This window comes from Varanus komodoensis, unplaced genomic scaffold (genome assembly GCF_004798865.1).
Source record: "Varanus komodoensis strain SLA01 unplaced genomic scaffold, ASM479886v1 scaffold9, whole genome shotgun sequence".
In the NCBI taxonomy this organism is placed as follows: Eukaryota; Metazoa; Chordata; class Lepidosauria; order Squamata; family Varanidae; genus Varanus; species Varanus komodoensis.
In genome coordinates this window covers 5,637,709-5,663,742 of record NW_025336598.1, presented here as the reverse complement: position 1 = coordinate 5,663,742, position 26,034 = coordinate 5,637,709, and the positions used below count along the sequence as shown (strand labels likewise).

Genomic DNA, 26,034 nt, shown 5'->3' with positions numbered 1-26,034 from the left:
CTTGGACAGGGTTGCACTTCCCCTAAAGAATAGGGTTCGTAACTTGGGAGTGCTTCTGGATCCTAAGCTTTTCATTGTTTCTCAGGTAGCCTTGGTGGCCAGGAGCACCCTCTATCAGCTTAGGCTGGTTTTCCAGCTATGCTTCTACTTGGACAAGTGTAGCCACAATTATCCCCATGCTGGATACCTCTCACCTGAATTAATGAAATCCACTTTACGTAGGGCTGCCTACATAGGGAAAATACTCCAGATTCTCCATTTAATCCAAAACAGAGCAGCATGGTTACTGACAAGGACCAACCCTAGAGAACATATCTTGCCGGTCCTCCGCCATTTGCATTGGCTGCCTATCATTGCCCAGGCCCAAGTCAAACTGCTCACACTAACATATAAAGCTTTAAATGGCTTGAGAACAGTATATCTAAAGGAACACCTGTCTTCATATATTCCTACAAGACTACTTAGATCATCAATGGAGGCCCTCCTTGTGACCCCCGCCCCCAAATGAGGTGATGGGGGAATTGGCAAGGAAAAGGGTCTTCTCGGTCATCACACCTCACCTTTGGAATTCTTTTCCAAGGGAGATGCCACTTCATCTTGCTTTTGGTGTCAAGTTAAGACTTTTTTATTTAGTATTTGTTTTTAGATTGGATTATTGGTTTGCTGCTGGTTTATTGTGTTTATTTCCCCCCTGTTCCTATATGGGGCAGCATACAAATACAATACATACATACATACCTGCCCTTACTTTAAGTTTATTCCCAGAAACCCTACTTCAAGTGCCTTCATTCTGAGTTTAGTGGCTGGCAACAAGAGACAGAGCTTTATCAGTAGTTCCCCCTGCCCTCAGCTCTGGAATGATATTTCGAGGAAAGCTTGCCTGGTGTCTATATTGCTGTTTTTCTGGTACAGAAGAGGTAATGCTCTTCCTATTCTTACGTCTAAAGTATTTTTAGAATTACTAAAAAATCATGTGTTTTAATAATTTAATGAGGTAGCCTCTGCATTGTGACACTGTATTTTATGCTTCTTTATTGGCATGCTTTACATTGTGATTTTATTGGAATGTTCCTGTTTCATACATTTTGTAAATAAAATACATGTCTTATCTTTTGTTCCACCCATGTAGAGCTCAATTTGAGCACCTGGATATGAATTATCAATAATAACTATATGCACAATGCGATGAGAAATGGTTTTCAAACTGTCTGAAACACAGACTCCAGCGCTATGTAATCCAGCACAGACCAAGATGGGTATGGGTGGATGGAGAATATGACTTATACAAGGGAGGGCATAAATATGTCCCACATTTTGAAGGGGTATAAAAATTAATGAAGCTATTTAGAAAAAAAGTTCCATATATTTCTGAAAAGTACATAGAAACAATTTTGTTTTAATGGGTTTTAAAAATCATATCAAACAAACAGCAGCCATTGTTGGCAACACATTGCTGAAGACATTCCCAGAAGTTTTCCATCACTCTGTGGGTAATCTCAGGTGGAATGGTGTCAATTTCCTGTCTGATCCATTCCTTCAAATTCTCAAGAAATATTTTCAAAGGACAATATTTGAAAACCTTTTCCTTTAGGTATCCTGAAAGGAAAAATTTGCATGGGCTTAAATCTGGTGACCGTGCTGGCCACCTCACGTCTCCCCTTAAAGAGATCAAACACCCAGGGAACATTTCCTTCAACACTCTGAGCAAACATAGTCCTGTGTGAGCTGTGGCCCCGTCCTGTTGAAACTACACATGGTTTGTATCCACAACATCCAGTCTGGGGCGCAGAAAGGTCTCCAACATTTCAATGTACTGGTTGGAGGTCACAGTTACTGTTGCACCACCTTCCTCAATAAAATATGTTAGGCCGAGCACACCAAAGTCAGCAACTGCACACCCAACAGTTACATGAGGAGAGTGGAGTGATCATTCGTGGAGTTCACAAGCCAGTAGTGAAAATTCTGCTTGTTTATGGCTCCACTGATATGGAAGTGAGCCTCATCGCTACTCGGAAGAACAGCTGTGGCGGGAACCTGTTCAAGAATTTTCTTACTTAGAGCTCTGTGGTTGGCATGATCTCTCTCACTTAATTCTTGAACCAACACCATTTTGTAAGGATGCAGTTTTAAATTGGCATGCAGAATCCTCCTCAAACTCTGACTTGATATCCCCAGTGCTGTGGCATGCTTATGAGCGGAACACCGTGGTGATTGCTGAATGGATGCTTTTACTGCTTCCACATTTTCTGGTGTTCTACCGGTCCTTTTCAGTGTAGATTCAGTTGCCCAAAGGTTAGAAATCCATAGTAAAATCGTTTTCCAATTTGGTACAGATGCATTTCAACAGAATATGAAGCGTGTATGGAATGCTCTCTGCGTCGCTATCACAGAACGGTTGTTGTCATACTACACTTGAACAACAAACCCCTGATGTTCACTGGTCCAACTCATGATTGGTACTGAAAATGGTAGAGCCTAACCTACCAAATAAGATCTACCCTACCTCTCTACCCCCACTACAGCCCGCATAGTGCCCCCTTGAAATGTGGGAGATCTTTATGCCCCACCCTGTACTGTGTTGTCATGGATAACGTTCATTTTGCTTTTCCTGATCTTTCCTTGCACAGCTCGGCTGACTGGAAGGAAACAACTAAGTGAAGAAAAACAGACTGCAGTTTCTGGTCAGCCATGGCACTATTCCTCAGGGTTGATTGACTTAAAGCAATTTAAATCAGCACAAAGAAGGCTGTTGTGTTCAACCATTAAAACAGGATTCTCACTGAAACTATTTCATACATTTCCTGAACAAATCTGAACACTGAAGCATGTTCATTTACAAATAAACAGTATTATTTTCACTGCTATGTTCTTATAAGCAGGTTTGCAGCTGCTTGTCTCAGGTATTGTTTTTGCATGCTTTCCTCCTTTTACCTATAGAGGGAATGTCTTTGAAATAACCACATACAGATTCCATCTTAAGAATAGCACCCATAACAATCTGAAGTTAACAAGGTAATCTTGGCCAGGTCTACTCAGAAATAACTTTAACTGAGTTCAGTGGAGCTTAAACACAGGGAAGCAGTTAGAAGTTTGCAGAATGAGAATATGGAAAGATGCACACTGGCCAGTTTTGTCTTTCCTGTATTGTTCCTTTATACTTTGTTCTGGCCCAGCTTCAACCATACAAAAGTGAAGGAAGAAACAGAAATAAGACACCTTTGAAGCAATTATTTGATATTTACTGAGCAAACTAGGACAGTTTATTTTGATCAGGTAAAAGTTAAATGTGTATGTTTGGTAAGTAAAGGGCAAATATAAGAGGTTAGGCTGTAGATTTTTTCTTCTTTTTCAGAGAAAAGGCTGCTTGGACTCAGTGCATTTGGTAGAGGCATTGACTTGGTTAAGTTTAGAAATTAACTTATATACAAATTGCTGAACATTAAGATAGTTATTATTTAAAAGAAATGTAATATTTTCATAATTACTTAAAATAATTTTAACAAAAATTTAAAACGAGAAGGCTTCAGTTAAAAAACAACCTTTTCTCTGCTGTGCCCTATTGTCTTGCTGTCTTAGTGAATCCTTCTCCCTCTCCTGGCCCAGTACAGCAGCCACATAAGCCTAGCGCAACAACAGTCCCAGCAAGCCTCTTTTCCGCTGTATTAGGGTAGCCCAGAACATAGGCCCATTATGCCCCAGTGTTGTTAGCACAGATAGATGGGAGTGGGGGTGGCTAGGATTGCAGGCATTCCTAGCTCTTTTAGTGATGCCATCAACCTGCATGCAAATCAGGTGTTCTAACACTAAGCAGTAGCAAAATGTAGACCTTTCAAGGAGCAAAAACTGGTAAGCAGGGCAGAACTATTTTTATGAGAGGAAAAACTGAAATGAACATTCATGTTTGGTAGGTAACAATGTGTGAGAATGTAACAAAGGCATAAGGAGACTGTAAGTGTAGATTTAGCATGTTTATAACCATGTAACCATGCTATTTTCTTAGTGAGAAATGTAGTATTATAGTTTTAAAATATATAGTGCAATTTAAAAAATTATTTCCCCTTTCAGATAATCTGTTTTTGTCCAGGTTGCTTTTCCTCCCTTCTTCCCCAATACTTCAGCTGCTTCCTGCTAACAGCTAAGAATCATGAAGCAGAGAAATCACAAGTTGAGGAGGTTTAAATCTGTCCTCTCACTGGTCCCCTTCAATGGTGCTGTTCAGCTGATTCATGGCAAACAGCTGAGCAGCACAGAGGAGGATGGTTGGGGTGGATGGGTGAGTATCAGTGCAAGAAAGAGAAACATAGAGAGTTGATCTACTTTGAGTTTTGTCTCCACACATTGTCTGAGCCAGCCTTTGTCACATAAGGACCCTTGATCACTTTCCCAAAAGGAATGCTCCCCTTGAGGGGAAAAGCTTCCCAAGCTTCTGCCTTGAAGGGGTTGCATGATTTTCACCTCTATTAAAATATTGTTTGGTGTTCTTCCTCCTATAAATAAAGGTGGCCTGTGCACAAATCATTATGTTTGGTTGACTGGTGAAGTGCAGACTGGGACAAAAACATTTATTTAAGCTATCTTCATTGGCAAGGGCCAATTTTAATTTCTTGGTTTTCTTTTTGTTGTTTGTTGGAAGATATTTTTATGTTATTTTTATTAATTCATTTAATATCTGCACTGCACAATGGCCAGTGCTGTCTGGGTGGTATACAATAAAAATACAATAAAATACAAACATATAAAACATCATTAAATACAACATTTAAAAGCAAGTTAAAATGCATATAAAAGTTACAATAAGCTATATGAATTAATCAAACAACCTGTTCAAGTAGCTAACAAAGCTACAGTAAACTAAGTAAATGCCCTGCAGTAGAAGACAGTCTTAACCTATCGCTAAGAGGATATTAAAATTGGTGCCAGGCAGGCCTCGGTGGAGAGGTCATTCCAGAACTGAGGGGCCACCATTGAAAAAGCCAGTTATTACTCACCAAGTATCCCTTGGTAGCAGTCAGAGGAAGGTCTCAGAGCTTGGTCATAGTGTTTGGGTGGATTGAGGTCAGGATAAGCACTTTGTCAGATATTAGAATTCTTTTAATGAAAATGGAGGATATAAATTGAACTGGACAAAATACAAACTACTTCACTAATTGCAGTATGAGTTGTTTTCTGCAGAGGATGAATAGGAATAGATAAGGATGTTTAATCAGTTCTTTTTTCCTTTCTCTCTTTAGAAGGATTTGCATTTCATAAAGCAGTCACTGAAAATATGACACTGAAAGAAAGTAGGCCTCTCAAGGACTTGTCGGGACCTGTAGATGGCTCCACCCGTGTGATCACCATTGTCTTTATTGCACTCTTGATAGACCTCTTGGGTTTCACGCTTATCCTGCCACTCCTTCCTTCAATATTGGATCATTACAGCAAGAATGATGTAAGTTAGAACTAAGCCATACTTACTGAAAATGTTCTCACTCTTTAGGAATGATCTCTATCAATGAAATACAGTTGCAATGTTTTTTTTCTTTTGGATGTGGGATACTAAGCAAAAGAGGTCCCTTATTGCACTATTGTCACTGTCTTTGTGTACTAGAATTCCTAGTACAGCTCTCTGCTTGGATTATTTCTGATGAATTCTCTCTACAGATGTACATACAATCACTTGCAGCTGTGAGGAGGTTTTAAGAGATGCTTTCCTTTTCCCCAGTCTTCCTTTGAAAGGAAGTGCATACAATTTCCCTTCTCATGGAGGATTACTAGCCTTCTCTCACCTCCTCATTTCTCATGACAAGAAATGTAGACATATGTTCTGATAGCAAAGGACAACATTACTCTACCTGATCTCTTCTAAAAGACTTTTCCCTTTGGTTCCCTAACTTTGTAAGGAAAGCTATATACCATTAGTCCTATTTCCCATTTTGAAATTGAAGGAAACACATTTCGTCTCCCTATTTACAGATTCTCTTTAGCTCCATGCACAACTATGCACCAAAAGTTCATCTTGAACTAATTTTAATGTTTAAAACCGCTAATTTCTATTTAATGCAGCACCTACATTTTTTTCAATAAGTATGAACTTGAATGTACTTTTCTGAAGGTTTGATTCGCTCTATTCTCAACTTTTGTTATTGTCTAAATTGCTTTTCATATTTGTTTGATATACTTGTAAGAGTTTTATGGTCTAAAAGAAGTGTGTAAATATTTTAATTAATATGTTCTTGTATTTGTTTAAAGCATTTTCAGTCCATTCCGTGTAATACGTGTAATACTGTGGCAAGTTTTACTGCTGAGTGCCTATGTTGGCTGCTATTGTAGTGGGAGAATTTAGATTAATAATTGTGATTTTATTTTATCCTCTTTTTCTTATGCACTATCATGGGTGTTCATGACAGCAGTAAGACAATATAGGTGTTCTATTTAATGGATGTGAGTCATAAAGTTAGTACAAGAAGAATGTTAGGAATTCTTTCTTTTATGCCACAGTTTAGAATTACTAAATGAGGGAGTGGGGTAGGATTAAACTGTTCTCTTTATTTTCATCAGCTTGTTTGTGTCTGAACCCTAAGCTGCTAAGTAAAAGATAAGATAGGAAGGTGAACCAGAGATTACAAATCTTGCAAAGATGCCATGATAGCAATATGTGTAGCCCTGCCTTTATATTAAGGTTTCTGGTCTGTTGAAGTATATGTTACACCAGCACTGTTTATCCTTTTTTTCCAGACTCAGATGGGAAGCATTTGTGATCTGTCTGGTCAGAGAGACTCTTAGGATGAAACTATGTACTACATTAAAGATGTACCATTCAGCTAATCTTCACTTGTTTTTAACTTCCGCTTAAGCTTGGGGACCACTGTAGGGGAGATTTAAACCTTCCCATCCAGTCACTTCTCCATTTGCCCTGCCCACATGGGAGCTGCTTTTTTTAAAAAGTATTTTCCCTTCAGAAAGAGGTGTGGGGGAGTTAACAGGGAAATTTAAATGTCCCCAGGCTACATGTAGTCATTCTAATCTAGACTGAGGCTCTGAAGGATTTCACAGAAATCAGCAATGGATCTGCTGCATGTTACATATTTAACATGCCATGTAGTTTATCCCTTAGCTGTGGAGCACCATTAGTACAGTGTTGTGCTGTACTAGTTGATCCTTCTACATCTAACAGTTCTTGATTAGTAACTTTTATTTGGTCTGTCTTGCAGTTCAGCTTCCTGCTGGTGAAGAAAGGAAATAACACCACGTTGTACACATCTGTTAGAGGGGAATTTCATGTCCCCACAAAACTGTTAACTTTTAAAGATGTTATTGTACATTTTTTTATTTTTGTTTTAACATGCTTACACATATTTAGGAAATTCCTGCATAGATGTTCTAAGGAATAGTAATATTCTGAATATTTAAAACCAAGCTTTCAGAATAAGCCATGACTAGCTGCAGTAGCTTATAAACTAGCCCTCAGGAAGTAGTGGGGGTTGAAGCAACACACCAAGCTACCCCTTATGATTTACCCTGTTGTGTGAACCGAGTCTATGTGTAAATTAAGCCAGTTGTGAAAGCCCATTCAAGGGAATTATTCCTAGTTTCAGTTTTGAATGTAGGAGGGGAAAACTTTTCTAAGAGCAGGCAAGATTCAAAAGCCTGCTTTTGAAATATGGAGGATTAAGTTGCATAAGTTAGTGTATTTTTAGACACAATTTACTCTGGTTTCTTTTCATATTTCACAATAACCAGAAAAATACTCCCTGTCGAAGAATCACGTGGCTGGAGCAGGGAAAGGCATGCAGTTCCCTTGCCTTACCTAAATAGTTCCCCTAAATTCATTCCATCTGTATGCCTTGTTTTTCCTCCACAGGATGGTTTCTACATGACACTGCAGCATGGAGTGGAGTGGTTCACTAAAGCAGTTGGTGTACCTGCTGAAAAGAAGTACCACAGTGTCTTATTTGGAGGTATGACAGAAGTTTCAGTACAGCTGGTTTAAGAACAATAATTAGGTCTGTTTATACTTTGTGAGAAATGCAGAACCACATACATCTGGTAGTAATGGCAATTTGGCCATCTCTGAGAGTGTACTGGCTTGCTGCATCCACCTCTTCTCCATTTGCACAGAAGGGTTGGAGTGGACTGGCTTAAGGAAGCACGATATTGGATGCTGGCACTGCTCATTTGCCAGCTCAGTCTCCACAGTTGTGATTAATGGAGGAAAGGAAATTAGAAGCCGCTTAAATGACCTAAGAGGCCAGGAAAACTAGAAGAGGAGAGGATGAAGGAGAAGGAAAATTCAGAGGAAGAGCTGTTGAAGGAAAACTGGTTACAAACCATCAAGGTGTGCTAAGGGTATGGGGTTGTGGGGACAAACAGAGAACAAGATGAAGTTAAGGAACCAAGATTCAATTTGGAAGGAACCAAGCTCAAGGAACCAAGATTCAATTTGGATGCCAGGAAGTACTTCCTGACAGTTAAGACCCTTAGGGTATGGAATGGGCTTCCACAGGAAGTGGTTGAGGCCCCATCAGTGAGAGTGTTCAAGGATATGCTTGACATTCACATGGTAGGCATGTTGTGAGCGGAGCTGGGTAGAGCCGGGGGTCAGACTAGATGGCCTGAGAGACCCCTTCTGACTCTCTGTTTCTATGTTTCTAAATAGAAGAAGGCACAACTCATTCACTTAGGTGGTAATTGAATTTTTTTGTTTAGAAATATAAACATACAAAATAAATACAGAATAAAAACATACTAAAATACAAGGATAATAATAATAATAATAATAGAAAATCCATTATTTAGAATTCAGTTACATAGTCTTAATACCACAGCATTGAATACTGACTTTCTTCTGGTGTACCAGAGTTGTGTGGGGTCAATTGTCCTTACAAATCAAACAAATGATATAACCTAACTGAATTATCTTCTGAAAACAAAATATACTAGTCTCAGGCACTGAGTAAAAATGGTAAGAATTGGGCACCATTTTTATAGTTCACTTTCCCATCAGCTTTAAACCATGAACTTTATGCTTATTACGTCCTGAAATTTATGTTATGTTAGTCGCGAAGTCGTGTCCAACCCATAGTGACCCCTTGGACGACATTCCTCCAGGCTCTCCTGTCTTCCACCATCCCCCAGAGTCCAGCCAAGCTCACACCAACTGCTTCAGTGAATCCATCTAGCCACCACATTCTCTGCCATCCCCTTCTTTTACCATCAGTTGTTCCCAGCATTAGGCTCTTCTCCAGGGAGTCCTTCCTTCTCATTATGTGGCCAAAGTACTTGAGTTTCATCTTCAATATCTGGCCTTCTAAAGAGCACTCAGGTTTGATCTCTAAGACTGACTGGCTTGATCTCCTTGCAGTCCAAGGGACTCACAGGAGTATTCTCCAGCACCACAGTTCAAAGGCGCTCAACCTTCCTTATGGTCCAGCTTTCACAGCCATACATTGCACTGGGAAAACCATAGCCTTGACTATACACACTTTTGTTGGCAGGGTGATGTCTCTGCTTTTTAGTATGCTGTCCAGATTTGCCATAGCTTTCCTCCGCAGGAGCAAGCATCTTTTAATTTCTTGCCTGCAGTCCCTATCTGCGGTGATCTTGGATCCCAGAAAAATAAAATTTGTCACTACCTCCATTTCTTCCCCATCTATTTCCAGGAAGTGATAGGACCAGATGCCATAATGTTAGTTTTCTTTATGTTGAGTTTCAAGCCAGCTTTTATGCTCTCCTCTTTTATCCACATAAGAGGCTCTTTAGTTCCTCTTCACTTTCTGCCATTAGAGTGGTATTGTCTACATATATGAGGTTGTTGATATTTCTCCTGTCAATCTTAATTGCAGCTTGTGTATCATCTAGCCTGGCCTTTCCCATGATGTGCTCTGCATATAAGTTAAATAGGCAGGGTGACAGTATACAGCCTTGCTGAACTCCTTTCTCAATTTTGAACCAATCAGTGGTTCTGTACCCAGTTCTCACTGTTGCTTCATGACCTGCATACAGGTTTCTGAGGAGACAAATAAGATGGTCTCGTACTCCCACCTTTTGCCACAATTCGTTGTGATCCACAAAATCAAAGACTTTAGCATAGTCAGAAGCAGAAGTAGATATTTTTCTGGAACTCCCTGGCTTTCTCCATGATCCAGTGTTATGTTGATCTCTTGTTCTTCTGTCTCTTCGAAATCTTGCCTGTGATTCTGGTAGTTCTCAGTCCACATACTGCTGGAGCTTAACTTGTAGGATTTTGAGCATAACTGCTAGCATGTGAAATGAGTGCAGTGGTGCGGTAGTTTGAACATTCTTTGGCATTGCCCTTTTTCGGGATGGGAATGTAAACTGACCTTTTCCAATCCTGCGGCCACTGTTGAGTTTTCCAAATTTGCTGGCATATTGAGTGTAGCACTTTTACTGCATTGTCTTTTAAGATATTGAATAGCTCAGCTGGAATACTGTCACTTCCACTAGCTTTGTTGTTGCTCAGACTTCCTAAGGCCCATTTGACTTCACATTCCAGAATGTCTGGCTCCAGGTCAGTGACCACCCCATCGTGGTTATCAGGGACATTAAACTCTTTCTTGTATAGTTCCTCTGTATAATCTTGCCACCTTTTCTTAATCTGCCTCTGTTAGGTCCCTGCCATTTTGGTCCTTTATCATGCCCATCTTTGCATGAAACGTTCCCTTCATATCTCCAATTTTCTTGAAGAAATCTCTGATCCTCTCTATTCTATTGTTTTCTTGTTTCTTCTATTTTTTTGCACTGTTCATTTAAGAAGGCATTCTTATCTCTTCTAGCTATTCTCTGGAATTCTGCATTCAATTGGTTGTATCTTTTTCTTTCTCCCTTGCCTTTCTCTTCCCTTCTTTCCTTAGCTATTTGTAAAGCTTCCTCAGACAGCCATTTTGCTTTCTTGCATTTCTTTTTCTTTGGGATGGTTTTAGTTGCTACCTCTTGTACAATTGTGAACCTCCATCCATAGTTCTTCAGGCACTCCGTCTATCAGATCTAATTCCTTAAATCTATTTTTCACTTCTACTGTATATTCCTCAGGAATATGATTTAGGTCATGGGTCCTCAAAATACGGCCCATGGGCTGGATCTGGCCTGCCATGCCCATTTATCCGACCTGCCTCAGATGTTTTGGACTCGCTTGAACAAAACATTCTCTGAGAGAGACCAAAGGTTCTGAGCCGGTGCTAGCGTTCTTTAAAACTGAGCAGAGAGAGAGAGCCAGCTCATGCACCAAATTGCAATAGCTCAACTGCGTGTGCACTGGCTCCCCCCCCCCCCCAATTGCACGCAGATACAGAGTGGGAGCAAGCCTCTGTGCTGCACTCAGGCCTGCCGCCTTGCCTACTGTGCACAGGCCTGCCGCCACCTCCGCCTCTTTTAACTGGAAGAGCTTTCTGGGCCCTTAGCTGCTTAGTTATGTCCACTCAAGAGGAAACAGGCAAATCAAGGAGGCATTCTTACTCCAAAAGAAGTTAGACTCCCAGAGAAGGTACAGGTCCACTGCTGGCAAAATACCAGATTAATATAGTGTGGACGAAACACAAAATAGGAAATAGAAATATGCACAAAAGCAGTAACTCCAGCTCATGCTCTCATTCATTGCAAAAAAATCCCAAAAAGCAATATAGCATCAAATCACATATATATTATATGTAATCGAGAGATTATGTATTGCTAAATGGGCAAATGTTGGGACTTCACTTTCCCTCAGACTGCTTGTTCTTTAAAATTAATTTTTAAATTTATTTAAATTTAATTAATTTTTAATGTGCAGTGTGCATAGTAATTCATTCATTTTTTCTTCAAACTATAGTCCAGCCCCCCAACAGTCTGTGGACAGTGAACTGCCCACCTGTTGAAAAAGTTTGAGGACCCCTGATTTAGGTCATACCTGAGTGGCCTAGTTTTTTTCCCTACTTTCTTCAGTTTAAGCCTAAATTTTGCAACAGGAAGCTCATGATCTGAGCCACAGCCAGCTCCTGGTCTCATTTTTACTGACTGTACAGAGCATCTCCATCTTTGGCTGCAGAGCACATAGTCACTCTGATTTCTGTGTCAACTTCAGCCTCTTCAGCATCAGTGGTTGGGGCATAGACTTGGACTACTGTGATGTTGAATGGTTTGCCTTGGATTCGAACTGAGATTTTGCTACTCCATTTCTTCTGAGGGATTCTTGCCCACAGTAGTATACATGATGGTCAACTGAATTAAATTCATCCATTCCTTTCCATTTTAGTTCACTGATTCCCAAGATGTTGATATTCAGACTTATCATCTCATGTTTGACCACGTCCAGCTTGCCTTGATTCATGGATCTTACATTCCAGGTTCCTATGGAGTATAGTTCTTTACAGCATTGGACCTTCCTTTCACCACCAGATAAATCTGCAACAGAGTGTCCTTTTGGCTTTGATGCAGTCACTTCATTCTTTCTGGTGCTACTAGTACTAGCCCTCTGCTCTTCCCCAGTAGCACATTGGACACCTTCCAACCTGAGGGGCTCATCTCCAAGCGTCATATCTCTTTGTCCCTTAGAACTGTCCATGGGGCTTTCATGGCAAGGATACTGGAGTGGGTTTCCATTTCCTTCTCCAGTGGATCACGTTTTGTCAGAGCTCTCTGCTATGACCTGACCGTCTTGGGTTGCCCTGCATGGAATAGCTCATAGCTTCATTGTGCTATGCAAGCCCCTTCGCCACAACAAGGCAGTGACCCATGAAGGGGATTCATGAAAAGCTAGATTCAAATTAAAAGGAAGGTAAACTTAAGCTGTCAAAATCAGCATCTTTCTCATAGTGCCACAGGTCTTTCCCTAGTTAAGGGTAGGTTTTGTAATGTAATGTAAAGTAATACATTTATATTTATAACCTACCTTTTTCCTTGAAGGAACCCAAAGCAATTTACATAATTCTGTTCTCCATTTTATTCTTACAATACTGTGAGATAGCTTGGGCTGAGAGACAGTGAGTGGCCCAAACTGACTCTGTCTCAAGTCCCACATGCTAACTACTATAAATCACAGGCATAGTTAAAAAAACTGCTAATATTTCCTTGTTTTTACAAAGTATTTTAACCATTCATTTGTTGGGTTTACACTCCTCCTCAGTTGTGGCCACTGGCCCCAGTTTTAGTGTCATCTGTGAATTTGATCAGCAGACTGTTCACCCCTTCTTCCATGTCATTGATGAAAAGATTAAACAGGATTGGCCCCAGGACAGAGCCCTGGGGGACCCCACTTGTCACTGGCCGCCATCCTGATGATTCCCCATTAATGGTTATCCTCTGCTTTCAGTCAGTCAGCCATGCCCTAATCCATTGGACAGTGCGTTGGTCTATCTCAAAACACCTCAATTTCTCAACCAGGATATCATGGGGCACTTTGTCAAAGGCCTTGCTGAAATCCAGGTAAACCACATCCACTGCATCCTCTCCATCTAGCCGCCTTGAAACCTTGTCATACAATTCCACAAAGTCTGTATGGCAGGACCTGTTATTGTGGAAACCGTGTTGTGTGGCTGTCAGCCTCCCTTCCCTATCTAGCATCACTAGATCTCTCTCTATTATGAGCCTTTCCATTGTTTTTCCTACAATGGATGCAAGGCTAAATGGTCTGTAATTCCCCAGGTCCCTTCTACTACCCTTTTTGAAAATTGGGGCCACTGATGCCACCCTCCAGTCCTCTGGAACTTCACCCCTTCTCCACGAGGCCTTTAAAATGGAGGCCAGCAGGCATAAGAGAACCCCTGCCAACATTCGAAGTATGCATTGTTTCAGGAAAGGTTAATTCTTCAGTTAGCTGTACTAGCTGAAACCAGTTCTCATGCTGATTCAGACTTCCTGGAGGAAACATTTAATCAAACAGAGGCCTTTCATATGCAGCATATGCCCTACCTAAGGTGGTTTTGTCTGGGGTTATAAAATGCAATGTATTTCTACGTCTTAAATGTCAGAATTGATGAAGGTTGAAGAAGCCACCCCTTGACCCACAAGATCTCTTATTTTAGAGTTATTTGAGGGCTTGCCAACTCTCAGATGGACCTTGCTGCCATAATTTGCATCCTCCCATCCCAGGGAGACTGTGGTACTCCTGCACTATAGGCAAAAAAGCTGAAAGTTAAATGAAATAAGAATGAGGCACAGTAGGCAAAGAAACCAACTCCTTTTACCCCCAGCCATCAGGAAGAAGTGGCAATCTGACATGGGCACAAAATTTTGGATATAATACTGAGTTACAGAAATGGCAAAAGTTGTGGGAAAGAAATATCAAGGTAACCTTAGCAACCTCATATAAAGAAAATCTTTATAAAAAGTTTTATAGATGGTACTTATCGCCGAATAGACTAGCAAAGATGTTTCCAAATATGTCAAATGGATGTTGGAAATGCAAACATAAACGGAGTACTTTTTATCATATGTGGTGGACTTGTGATAAGGCAAAAAATATTGGGCTAAAATACATAAATGGGTTGAGGAAATGTTACAAAACTCTTTAATATTTAAACCTGAAGGTTCTTCTTACTAGGCATTGGGCCTAATGATGTTGACAAACAGGCAATGTATTTGATTCTACATGTAATTACTGCAGCAAGGATTGTATTTGCCCAGCAATGGAGGAGTGAAGAACCACCCACTGATGAAATGATTTTAAAAAAGATTCTGGACTGTGCTGAAATGGACAGGCTGACTTTGTCTCTGAAGGAGAAAGAGGATACATACTTCTATCAAACTTGAAACTCTTTTTATTATTGGCTAGAGAAACGGGACTATGTGTAGATCTGAATATGTCTACGGATTGCTATAAAAAAAAATAGGGGGCTGACCCAGTAGGTCTGATGTCTCTGATGATTGATGTTTTCTTAGTCTCTTTTTTTAGTTTGTAGAAAATACTAATAAAACTTATTTTTAAAAAAAGGAAGAAGTGGCAATCTGGTCCCCATCTTTTCACTAGTGCAAGAATAATGAGACAAGGTCCTCGCTCTCCATGTAGGCAAAGGCAATGCTAGCTTTTTAGTAAGCATACATGCATTTGTGCATCTATGCACAACATATTTAGGATGTACAAAATGTGTACAACATTTTAGGCATACATGTAAAAATATTATGAGTGAGGACTGGCAGATTCATGTTGTATTTCATTATCATTTTTCCAGGTCTGATTGGCTCCATATTTTCTATCCTTCAGTTTCTTGCTTCTCCACTTACTGGTGCTGCATCTGATTACTTTGGGAGAAGACCAGTTATGCTGTTGACTGTGGTATGTCTATTTATGGACACAAAAATGTATATTGGTGATTTTTCTTTTACATCTCGTAACACAAAAATGGGAAAATGGGGTGTGAGGGAGAACAGCAAGAAATGCCTACAGACAGAATTTTCTTCCTGTTGATTTTCTTCACTGTCCAGCTTTCACATCCATACATCGTCTTGGGAATACAATAGTGTAGATAATCTTGGCCTTGGTCTCCAGGGAAACATCCTTACCTTTGATGATGTTTTCTAGTTCCTTCCTTGGTGCCATTCCAAGTCTCAGTCTTCTAATTTCTTGGCTGCCATCTCTGTTTTCATTGATAACTGAGCCAAGGTATGCAAAATCTTTCACAATTTCAGTTTCTTCAATGTTGACATTAATGTTGTATCATTCTTCTGTAATATTGCTATTTGTTTTTTGTCATGTTCTGCTGCAGACCTTTTATTCTGTGTGGTTGTTCTGCATTGTACATACTGACTCTATGCCTGTGCTAGGGCTGTTGTTGCTAGCTAGACTTGTTTTGGTGTGAGCTCCTTCCTTCGTGCCCCTAGTATATCTGGGAGAGGCATTCCTGCCCACTTCCTCCGTTCTCTTCCGATCGCATATTAAGAAGTGGTTTACCATTATCTTCTTGCGTCCTGAGTTTGGAGGATTATAGGCAACTGTACTGAATTGGGTCAGCACCAGGACATAGGCGGCACGTATTTATGGCTAGGACACCGGGACCAGGAGTGATGGACAGGAATGGAGGTATTAGCAGAATGTAGGGGGACCAGAGACAGAGACAAAGTCCTGATAGAAGCTGAGGTCAGATACTCAGAAGCAAAGGCAAGGTCAGAGAAGGTATGGATCAGGTACCTGGCAAGGCAGGGCCAGAAAAGAGGAAAAGGACAGAGTCAGGCATAGGTAGAAGTCAAGGCAGGATTGGAAGCTAGTTCAGGACCACAGTGCTGTCAACACAAAGACCCATATTACTGTGGCAAACCTGAGCAGCTGTGCTGCATGGTTATATGATGAGCTTTTATAGAACCTTCCAGACCTCCCAGCTGTGCTGCATGATTATATAGACTCCAGTTCTTAGATGTACCTACAGAAACCTGTTCATTCCTACAGAATGAACCACGCTGCCCTTCAAAATAATGTCACCAGGAGGAGATATGTTACTGCTTCAGGTCCTAAGAGATTGTGCCCTAAAATCTATGTCTTGAGGTATATGTTTAGATAAATGTTGTATCGTAGGGGTGTGTGTGTCTGTGTGTGATATCTTAATATGGTGCATTGTATATTGTACGCATACTTTTAATTTGCTGTCGTAAACCACCCAGAGAGCTTTGCCTATTGGGTAATATAGAAAATAAATAAATAAAGTAACTAAGATCTGGAAAATAGATAGTTTAAGTATGACAAACATTAAATTTTAAATAAAACAAAATGCAATTGAGTAGCAAAGCCAGGACTGACAGGGCTGAAGTGCCAGGAATTTGTAATTTAGCAGAGATGGTAGCATGTGCTACCCACTCTGATTTTCCTGTTCTCTCTCAATTCGCACAGTAGAATGGATTTTTCCAGCAACAGTACATTACTTTGAACAATCCCATATATTAAAGATACACACATTCCCAGTTGACACTTGGGTCAATTCCCTGTATGGTTCATTCATTTCTTATATGGAATGAACCAGGATTTTCTGTTCTTTTTAATTCTTATTCAGAAAAAAAATTGATAATGAAATTGGCACGCCTGTCTTCTTCAATGAAGTTATTCTTTTCTGCCTGTAGATTGGTCTGATAGCATCATATTTCCTGTGGGCCATTTCCAAGAGTTTTGAGCTGTTTCTTTTCTCTCGAGTAATTGGTGGAATAAGTAAAGGGAACGTCGGCCTTTCCACTGCCATAATTGCTGACTTACCGTGTCCAAAAGTTCGAAGCAAAGGCATGGTGAGTTAACAGCATGAGTTTGTACCTTTGATGAGGAGCTCTGCTATTCTGTCTTTGATCAACCACATTTGCAGTGGTTTCCCCACCATCAGCAAATAAGCCATTGAATGTGTTCACAATGAAGAATGGACTTAGATGGGATCCAAAACGTCATGAAGGTGACCAGTCACCACCCAACAAGTCAACACCCTTCAACTGTGCATTTGCGCAATGTTTATTAAGTCTCACTGGGTGCTGCTCTCCCACCCTGAAGACTGTAGGTTAGCTCCCCTCAGCTTGGCCTTAGACAAACTTTCATGCTTCTGTTTAGCCAATCTAAGAACTGGGAATGTACCTGAGAACAACTTTTAATTCTGTTCTTTTTCCTCATCATTTATCTCAGTGTAAAGTACATGGCTGGTACTGCTTGTTATAACACTGTACCTGACTGTCCAGTTCTCCTACTCTTCTTTTTATTTGATCTTATGTAAATAGTTGCCTTTGTTCCTCCAGTTTTCAGCTGCTTGCAGTCTAGTGAAATCTATAGAATAGCTAGTTACAAACAGCTTTAGATTAGTTGATTCATATTTCATCTGAATATGAATCAACTGCATAATCAACTGCTCTGCATAACTCATCACATTTGGCAAGGAGTGGACAACATTCTTGGGATGATGCTGATGGTTTATTTGTATATTGTATAATTTTGTGATATGAGCAACATATTACAATAAGATACAACAGATCAGTCAGTTAAAAACAATATGAAACAAAATCAGTGGATTACAATAAAGAGAGATTTCTCCAATGGAAAGATTAAGAGACATTTTTACCAGCCTACTGTCCCACCTATTTAGAAGCTAAAAGCCCAAATAGAGAAAAGAGATTCTAAAAAAGTCTATCTCAGTTAGGGGAATTAAAGGGTGCCTTCACCATTACTCCATTCCAACAGTCTAGGGCAAATAAGCAATCAGTATGAAGAACTAATCCCCTACCCCAACTTTTCCTTTGCATTAGTAAATTATTCCTAATTTTATTTATTGCCACAGTAGGGAAAATTCCATGGGTGCAGATCAAGATTAATGATCCCCACTTAGGCAGCCATGGGAAGCCTGTTCAAAGTACCCCAATAGCTTCCTATCCTCCTCCTCCCCCTGCAAATAGATGCCCTCCCCCCTTCAAAAAAAACGTTAGTGCAAGTGAGCTCCTTTGCAGAAGCACTCATGGGAGCATGTCAAGCCCTGGCTGTACCTGGCAGCTTCTGGGCAATGGGAGAAGCTATCTAGCTTCTGGGCCGAAAGCCTTCAGCTAGGAGAAGCTCATCAGCCAAGAGGAACCCAGGCCTCAAAGGCTCTTTGAGCACCAGAAGCTGGGATATCGAGCACTAGAAGCTGGGACTTTAAGAGTGCCAACTTTGGCCAACTGAAGGCCAGACTGGGGAAAATCTCCTGGAATAGGTTACTGGAAGGTAAGCGAGTTGAGGAGGGGTGGATAGCACTCAAAAGGGAGGTTTTGGAGGCGCAAGCCTTGATGATACCTCTAGTCAGTAAGGTGGGGAGGCGGAGGAGAGCGCCACCATGGATGCGTAAGGAGGTGGTTAGAGGGATTAGACGAAAGAGGAACCTCCGTAGGAAATGTGTACTGGGGCAAATACACAAAAGGGTATACCAGGAGGAGGAGACCCGTTGCAGGAGGATTCTTCGCAAGGCTAAGGCTGATTACGAGCTGAGACTTTCCAAGAATATCAAGAGCAACAAAAAGGCCTTCTTTCAGCAGGTAAATAGGAAGAGGAAGGGGAGACAAGTGGTGGGACCACTAAATAAGGAGGAAGGAGATCCAGTGACTGATATGAGGAAACGGGCACAGATGCTAAATGACTATTTTGCCTCAGTGTTTTCCCCAAAGCAGGATGGGAGATATCCGCATATGAGATTAGATGAGGCTGGGGACTTAGGGGAACAGATTAGAGTCACCCTCCTTGAAGTCGAGGGGCTCCTCAGGGCATTGGACATTACAAAGGCGCCAGGCCCTGACGGGTTACACCCAAGAGCACTTAGAGAGTTGGCAGGGGTACTCTCACGCCCACTGGCCTCCATTTTTGAGACCTCGTGGAGAACGGGTGAAGTTCCAGAGGACTGGAGGGTGGCATCAGTGGTTCCAATTTTCAAAAAGGGTAGTAGAAGGGACATGGGGAATTATAGACCTGTTCGCCTTACATCCATTGTAGGAAACACAATGGAAAGGCTCATAATAGAGAGAGATCTAGTGATGCTAGATAGGGAAGGGAGGCTGACAGCCACACAACACGGCTTCCGCAAAAACAGGTCCTTCCAGACAAACCTTGTGGAATTCTATGACAAGGTTTTGAGATGGCTAGATGGAGGGGATGCAGTGGATGTGGTTTACCTGGATTTCAGCAAGGCCTTTGACAAAGTGTCCCATCATATCCTGGGGAGAAACTGAGGAGTTTTGGGATACAGCAAAGCACTGTCTGGTGGATTAGGGCATGGTTGACTGACCAAAAGCAGAAGGTAACCATTAGTGGGGAATCATCGGGATGGTGGCCAGTGACAAGCGGGGTCCCCCAGGGCTCTGTCCTGGGGCCGATCCTGTTTAATCTTTTCATTAATGACATGGAAGAAAGGGTGAACAGTCTGCTGATCAAATTCGCAGACTACACTAAAACTGGAGCAGTGGCCACAACTGAGGAGCAGGTACTCCAGATCCAAAAGGATCTGGACAGACTATGGAAGTGGGCAGGAGACAACAGGATGGCGTTCAATGTGGATAAGTGCAAGGTCTTGCACTTGGGGCATAGGAATAGGTGTCATAAGTACAGGTTAGGTGAGAAGTGGCTGGAGAGCAGCACTTGTGAAAGGGACCTCGGGGTACTGGTTGACTGCAGGCTAAACATGAGTCAGCAGTGTGATGCAGTGGTCAAGAGGGTGAACGCCACCCTTGGTTGCATAGCCAGAAGTGTGGCTTCTAGATCGGGAGAGGTATTACTACCACTCTATACGACTCTGTAACAACAACAACAACAAATACGACTCTGGTGCGCCCGCAACTAGAGTATTGTGCTCAGTTTTGGGCCCCTCATTACAGAAAGGATATAGCCAGGTTAGAGTCAGTGCAGCATAGGGCCATATGGTTGGTGGCTGATTTGCAGGGGAAGCCGTATGAGGCAAAACTGAGGGAACTGGGTCTCTTCAGCCTGGAGAAGAGGAGACTCAGAGGGGATATGTTGGCAACATACCGGTATGTGAGGGGATGTCACATGGAGATTGGTAGAGACCTGTTCTCCCCTGCAGAGGAAGGCAGGACGCACTCCAATGGAGCAAAGCTCAGGGAGCCAAGGTTCCATTTGGATGCCAGGAAGCATTTCCTGACAGTTAGGACCCCGAGGGTATGGAATGGCCTTTCACGAGAGGTCATTGAGGCCCCATCAGTGCGGATGTTCAAGGATAGGCTGGATGTGCACATGGTGGGCATGTCGTGAGCGGAGCTGGCCGGTGCTGGAGGTCAGACTAGATGGCCTGGGAGGCTCCTTCTGACTCGCTCTGTTTCTATGTTTCTTCAGCTGAGAAGGGATTATTTTGGGAAAGCTCTCTCTCTTCTTAGCAAGATCCTGAACATTTCAAGCCATTTAGTGTCTGCCAGGGAGCTTCCTTTCATTTTTTCCATGAATCTTTAGGGGCTGGGAAAAGGCTTTCTTAAAGAGAAACTGAGTTGACTTTCAAGACTTGGATCCTCTTTGAAAAGGGGAATTTGAGTGGGAATTGGTGGATTTGTGCTGAGGCAAATCTCCACATCTCCAAGATTCCCCTCAAAGTCCCCACTTTAAAGGGACCCTGAATTTGACAGCCACTCTGTTGTGAGAAAGCCTCTGGGAGCGAAATCTCAGGTCTCTGCTTAGGCCTATGCAGAGAGGGAACCTGCTTCCCCTGGGCAGTGGGACCCCTTGCATGAGGCCCCAGCCAGAGGTTAAAACATTTGCATACTATGAATGGAATCAAAGCAGTTTGTGCTAATGGACATTAAAAAAAGGGTTCTGGGCCTCAAGAAAAAATCAACACACACACATATACTGGGCAATCTCCAGCCACCCTTCCAAGGAATCTGGGAAACTGCCTGTCAAACTGACTTTCCCATTATCACAAAAAAAGTTGTTAAGGTACAACACAGCCTTGTCAAGCTGAACTTGGCTCAGCCTTGTGTTGGGGGAGGAGAGGAGAGGGGGAGAGGGAGGTATCTTACTGTGTGCCCTAGGATACCACCTGGAGGACTGAGGGGGAAAGAGGGAACGAAGCACACCGTGGCCCCAGTTATTTGTTGGTTGATCAGCCTGCTCAAATCATTTCATTGTGTGTGTAATCAGTACTATATAGAACATTAATATACATTGTTTTTACTTTGTTCAATAAAAACACATGTGCAATCATACATAAATCTGTATCAAGTTGTACATGTCAGTATGAGCTGTTCCAGAAGCTCTTTTAGAGCTGCAGATCCAGGTAGAAATATTATTAAATAAATATTAACTGCTTTTCTCTAGGCAATGATAGGTGTGGCTTTCTCCTTGGGTTTTACTCTTGGTCCTATGCTTGGAGCGTACCTTACCATGGAGACAGAGAAAAGAGAAATCTTCTATGTTCGATCTGCTACATTTGCTGTCATGTTTGCTGTTACTGACTTGGCTTTCATCTTCATCTTCTTACCGGAAACACTCCCAAAAGAAAAGCGGGTAACATGTTTTGGAAGCTGATGGCAGCCACCTTGGTCTTACAGAATATAAGACCAATATAATAATATACATGCAAAATATTATCATATCATATCATAATATAATATAATATAATGAGTGAATATGCTGCTATTTTAACTTGCATCTGCTCCAAATAAAGGAGGCATTGTCTTACTCTCTTCTTTTCACAAACTTATTGCAAAATAAGTTCAGAATCCATGCCTATTAGATTCATGTAAAGTCTGTAATCCTTTGGCAAGTTCTTCATGTGTCCTATTAAAAGATTAAAGATGATGAAGTAGTTTCTGTGGTGATTTTAACATGGGCTCTCCCCACCATCACCAACCTTGGATCTGGGGTCATATATAAGGTTTATTCTGTCCAACCTTGGATCTGGGATTGGACAGAATAAACCTTATACATGACCTCTCACAGTAAGAGATAAATTCCATTGTGCTTAACATGACTTCATCCCAGAAAAGTGAGTACAGGATTGCAGCTTAACATGTCTTTGAACACCACCTAGAGAGTGAGAGCAATTTGAAAATATGACTAAAGCAATGATCTTAAGTTACTGCTTACATGATAAGTTACTGAACATGTAACTTATGTTCAGTAATCCCATCTACACCTGCAGAAGTGTGAGAGAGGGCAGTGTGAGACTGCTTATACTGGCCATGTTCCCTAGTGTTGCTGTGCATTGCTCCCCTGATTGTTGACCTTCACAAATTAGCTAGAAGATTGGAAAGGCATATGCCCATCCATGGGCTGCCTGTGCACAGACAGCTGCCTCCTCTCAAATCATATGGCTGATGTCGAGGCTTGGAGGTGCTCTGCAGATGTAATTCCCCTACTCCTTTTAAAATAATACAGCAATAATAGACTTTCGGTATTGTGTTTATGTGATCCTATAGTTCTGCTGGGACGATGTTGTTTGTGCCAAATTCAGTTTGTAATATCAATCTTTAGAAAAGATTTGATTTATATGACTTTATGTGACATTAAAAGAAAAATATACAAAAATTTATACTACCCCAAATGAAAAAAAAAGATATATAAACTGGAAAGAGTGAGAAATTGATTATTTAAAATGAAGTATAGATTTTCTATGTTCTTGTTGAAGTAGCCCTAAAATAGGGAAATTATTATAGCACATAAAATTTAAAAGAAGGAATTGCTATTACTTCTAAGAAAATTTATCTTATTTGAAGAATGTACTTCCCAAAAAAGAGGAATGGTTTTGTCTATTTTCATTTAGAACAGGAATAAAGAACCTTGTTTAGCCTGAGACCAAAGTAATTCTAGGTAAACAGGGAGCAAAGCCACATCCTGTAGTGGGTAGGGCCATCCTACTGTTGGCAGGTGTTCTCACAGTGTGATAACTACCCCCCCACACACACACACACTCACAAATAAATGCCTGGTCTCAATGGGAGTGATTTTTTGAGGGAAGTCACAGTTTTGAAAATGGACAATTAGCCCTTCCTTCTCCAACAGCACCTGTCTCATACAATTTGTCTTGGGAAAAAGTATTGATTGGTATTAGTGGAGACACTTAAAAAGCTTTACTGCAGTATAGGCAGAGGAGCAAGGTAATGGCCTTAACTCCAATTAGAGGACCTGGTGGGTTGGATAAAGACCTCTGGCCCATGGGATGGTCATTCTCCATCCCTGATTTAGATTATAATATATTTGAATATTCTTCCTAAATTGAAATGACAACTCAGATGCCTTGTTCAGACTGAAGAAATGATGGGAATAGCAGGGACAGGGCAGGATGAGTGCAAAGACAAAGACTTTTCATGATCTCTCCCAGAAAACAAATGTTGGGTGGCAGAGATAGCTGTATTTTCAACATTTGTACAAACCAAGGTGATTTCCATCACCTTCTCTTCACCACTGTGGCCATGAAAAGGCCATGAGAAGCTTCCACTTTCATTTTAGATTAACCACAGTTTAGTATGTCAGCTGAACTCTAAAATGTGGCTTGAAGTTGACTTGTGTCAAACATATAATTGATAAAATTGAACACAGATACTGGATTTGGTTAATGAAAAATGAAAGCCAAACCATTTAAATAGCACCTTACAGCTGTACTGGGAGAGTGTGCAATTCCAGGATAGGGAAGCTATGCTCATTTCCATTAATGTAAATCATGATTTACTATGGCACTGAGTATCTTACCTTAATGTCTATGCATCCCCTTATCCAGGCTTCACTTGAACTGTGCCAGAAGTTTGCTCAATGATAACGGCATACTTCCACCAAGATCCCCAGTGAAGGTTTGGCTTCCATTTTATTAACCAAATCTAATAAACTGTGGTTAATTTTATAAGTGATGCCTTTTGACATCCGTGGCATGACATAAGCAATTGCCTGTGCCTCACTGAATTCATGGATTGTCTTTGTAGTTGGCTCAAGACACTTGTCCTGGATTTGCTTGATGCTGAATCCATACATAGTATCTGTTTAATATGATCTAGCTTCCTATGAAACAGATCATAATCAATAGCACTTAGATATATTTCAAATACGCAAGAACCTAAATCTGTGGTGTGTTATGACCAGTAGCCCTAGTAAGTTCTACTGTGAGAGGATTTTCTTTTGTGTGTGTTTGTGTGATCCCTTCAGCCTTAAGATGTATTTCTTGTTTTCTTTTAGGTGTCCTCCATGATATGTGGTTTTCAGTCAGCAGTTAGCCTGATCAATCCTTGGGTTTTATTCCAGTTCTCTGCCATAAGACAAGGAATGGAAACCCCTTTGAAAAAGAGCAAGTTCTTAAGCTTTCTGTTATAAATCTTACCTCTGTAATGAAGTTGCTTGACTATTTAAGAGCTCATTAATTTTTCTCTTCTTTTAATTTATCTTAAGAATGTTTGTATTCTGTTTTTCCACAATGGAGGCTAACCTGATCCCTTTCCTAGATAATTGCAGAGAGATGTTTTGCATTTATAACATTGTCGTGTCTCAAGCGTCTCTACTGAAAAGATATTAGGTAGGGGGAATGGAAAAGCCACTTACTGATATCACTCAGGGCATTAGTATTGGCCAGAATGATCACCAACATGGTTTGACATAAGAGTATGTGTGCATGTGTATAAGCCATCCTGAGACGTTTGTAGTGGACAGCCTATAAAAGTTTTTAATAAATAAATTATTATTATTACATTATGTTACATTTATATCCTATCTGGATTCCCATAGCATGGGACCTAAGGCAGTTTACATAACCCTCCTCCTCTTCCTTCATTTTATTCTCACAATGACCCTGTGAGGTAGGTTAGGGTGAGATTTGTGATCCCCAGAACCTTCATGACTGAGTAGGGACTAAAACCCAATCCTGAGTTCCAGCCCAATACTCCAACCACTGTGTCACATTGTCTCCTTTGTCATTATCTGATTTGGTAAAACATGTATGTGTATTAGCAAATAATATGCAGACCAATCAAAACTGTGTTCTTTCTTAAGTGCCAGCTTGCTTATGTACTCTAGCTTACATCATCTTTAAAATCTGACACACAAAAATTTATTTTAAAAGTCAGAAGTGAGGCAGGTTACAAAGTGCCTCAGAATTCCCTGCTGAGGTCCGGTGCAAATATAACTGACTCATTTAAAATCATGGTTTGGAAACTAGGAGCCAGTCTCAGGGATACGTAAGTGTATGTCTTTTCCAACTCCCTTCTCTGGTGAAAATTCTCTCCTGTGCGCACCTTAATAATTGCTGAATGTTGCATCGGCAACGATTCTGATCCCCTTCATCCAGAAAATGATTTGAACAAACTAGGCAAGCCACTTTTAAGGGAGTACCTAGTTAGTGTTAAACTTTAGAGTCCCACTCTAAACCGTGAAAAGGCAGGTAATGGGAGAAGCAGAAGAGGAGTGTATATTACAGGGGCTGGTTTGTGATTTGCAAAGCATAATCTGCAAGTAGACAGCATTGAATCTGAACTGGATGTTTAGCACCTTTTGATTTTAATCATCCTCCTGATCCTCTAATTCCACACCTGGAACAATATCCTGATCTGAGGATATTGAGGATCTGATATCCTGAGGTTTGTAAAGTATATGATTGCTTGATACATGTATTCTGTTGGCATGACCCTGCATGCTAACTTCTGTAACTGTTGCAAACA

General features: G+C 41.0%; 1 protein-coding gene across 4 annotated transcripts in view; it reads left to right on the top strand.

Moving 5' to 3' along the window:
* MFSD10 (major facilitator superfamily domain containing 10) overlaps nucleotides 1-26,034 on the top strand; it is a 111,609-nt gene that overhangs the window by 12,694 nt on the left and 72,881 nt on the right. For 3 of the 4 annotated variants that reach the window (XR_006413503.1, XR_006413504.1, XM_044417696.1), the window contains exons 1-6: nucleotides 3,502-5,431; nucleotides 7,844-7,940; nucleotides 15,144-15,247; nucleotides 17,020-17,178; nucleotides 21,713-21,901; nucleotides 24,563-24,671. Coding sequence is in view for 2 of the 4 variants with exons in the window: in XM_044417696.1 (XP_044273631.1) it covers nucleotides 5,267-5,431; nucleotides 7,844-7,940; nucleotides 15,144-15,247; nucleotides 17,020-17,178; nucleotides 21,713-21,901; nucleotides 24,563-24,671 (823 nt within the window). In the remaining 2 variants the exon portion in view is untranslated. Of the gene's footprint in view, nucleotides 1-3,501; nucleotides 5,432-7,843; nucleotides 7,941-15,143; nucleotides 15,248-17,019; nucleotides 17,179-21,712; nucleotides 21,902-24,562; nucleotides 24,672-26,034 lie in introns of those variants that run through there. The other variant, XM_044417695.1, reaches the window with a different exon arrangement.